The sequence below is a fragment of the Coturnix japonica genome, unplaced genomic scaffold (genome assembly GCF_001577835.2).
Source record: "Coturnix japonica isolate 7356 unplaced genomic scaffold, Coturnix japonica 2.1 chrUnrandom488, whole genome shotgun sequence".
Classification (NCBI taxonomy): Eukaryota; Metazoa; Chordata; class Aves; order Galliformes; family Phasianidae; genus Coturnix; species Coturnix japonica.
The window spans coordinates 113,569-115,007 of NW_015439883.1; the positions used below are offsets into that span (position 1 = coordinate 113,569).

Sequence of the window (1,439 nt, forward strand, 5' to 3'; positions counted from 1 at the left end):
ATGGACAGACAGACAGCCCCCATAGGGCCCTATGGACAGACAGACAGCCCCCATAGGGCTCAATGGACAGACAGACAGACCCCATAGGGATGAATGGACAGACAGACAGACCCTATAGGGCTCTATGGACAGACAGACAGCCCCCATAGGGCTCTATGGACAGACAGACAGACCCCATAGGGCCCTATGGACGGACAGACAGCCCCCATAGGGCTCAATGGACGGACAGACAGCCCCCATAGGGCTCAATGGACAGACAGACAGACCCCATAGGGCTCAATGGACAGACAGACAGACCCCATAGGGCCCTATGGACAGACAGACCCCATAGGGCTCAATGGACAGACAGCCCCCATAGGGCTCAATGGACGGACAGACAGCCCCCATAGGGCTCAATGGACAGACAGCCCCCATAGGGCTCAATGGACGGACAGACAGACGGACACCTCCCGTACCTCGGTGCTGCCGCTCGGCCGGGGGTCGGAGGGGGCGTGGCCAAAGCGAGCGGGGGGCGTGGCCAAAGGGAGACAGCCAGGGGGCGTGGCCAATGAGGAGCCAGAGGGGGCGGGGCTTCAGCGGCCCTGCGGAATGAACGGGGAGGGGCGGGGCCTTAAAGGGGCCGCGTCCTCTGAGCCCTCCCCTCCCCCCCCCATCCCCCCTATTTCTCCGTGGGGAGGGGACCTCGGGCAGCCCCTCCCCCCATTAAAAAGGGGCCGAGTCCCGGGGGGGTCCCAGACCCAGATCTGTGACATTGAGGCCGTTTTATCCCCCCCCCTCCTCGTGTCCTTGTCCCCCTTCCCAGCCCCCCCCACTTCAATGACAGTATTAACACGAGGGTAAAGCAGCTCGGCCCCTTTAATGAGAACCCCGTTAATTACAATCCAATTAACGATCAGATTCCACACGATCCCCCTCCCCACTTTTAAGGCCAAGACCACCCCCCACCCACCCCGAACGAAACACGGCGTCGTTTCCCCTTTAAGGCACAATAGCGGCTCTCAAGCCACGCCCCCTCCCGCTCCGCGCCGCCTTCCCATTGGTCCCGCTCTCTGTGGGCCCCACCCAAGCGCGGGAATTTGGGCGGCCTTAAAGGGGCGATGGCCCCACAATGCCCCCAGGACCCCCATAGGGTCCCCATAACGACCCCCAGGACCCCATAAGGACCCCCAAGACCCCATAGAAGCCCTTGGGACCCCCATAGCGCCCTTAAGACCCCCATGAACACCCCCATAGAAGCCCCCAGGACCCCATAAGGGCCCCCATAACAGCCCCCAAGACCCTATAGAAGCCCCAGGACCTACATAGGGTCCCTATAATGACCCCCAGGACCCCATAGCGCCCTTAAGACCCCCATGAACACCCCCATAGAAGCTCTCAGGACCTCAATAAAGACCCCCAGGACCCCATAAGGTCCCCCATAGTGACCCCAAGACCCCATA

General features: G+C 61.7%; 1 protein-coding gene across 1 annotated transcript in view; it reads right to left on the minus strand.

Annotated features, from left to right (window-relative positions):
• LOC107307120 (protein kinase C gamma type-like) overlaps positions 1-1,439 on the minus strand; it is a gene marked incomplete at its 3' end in the record, with an annotated part of 35,033 nt that overhangs the window by 32,718 nt on the left and 876 nt on the right. The window contains 1 exon segment of the mRNA XM_032441687.1: positions 456-581. Within this exon segment, the coding sequence (XP_032297578.1) occupies positions 456-581 (126 nt within the window).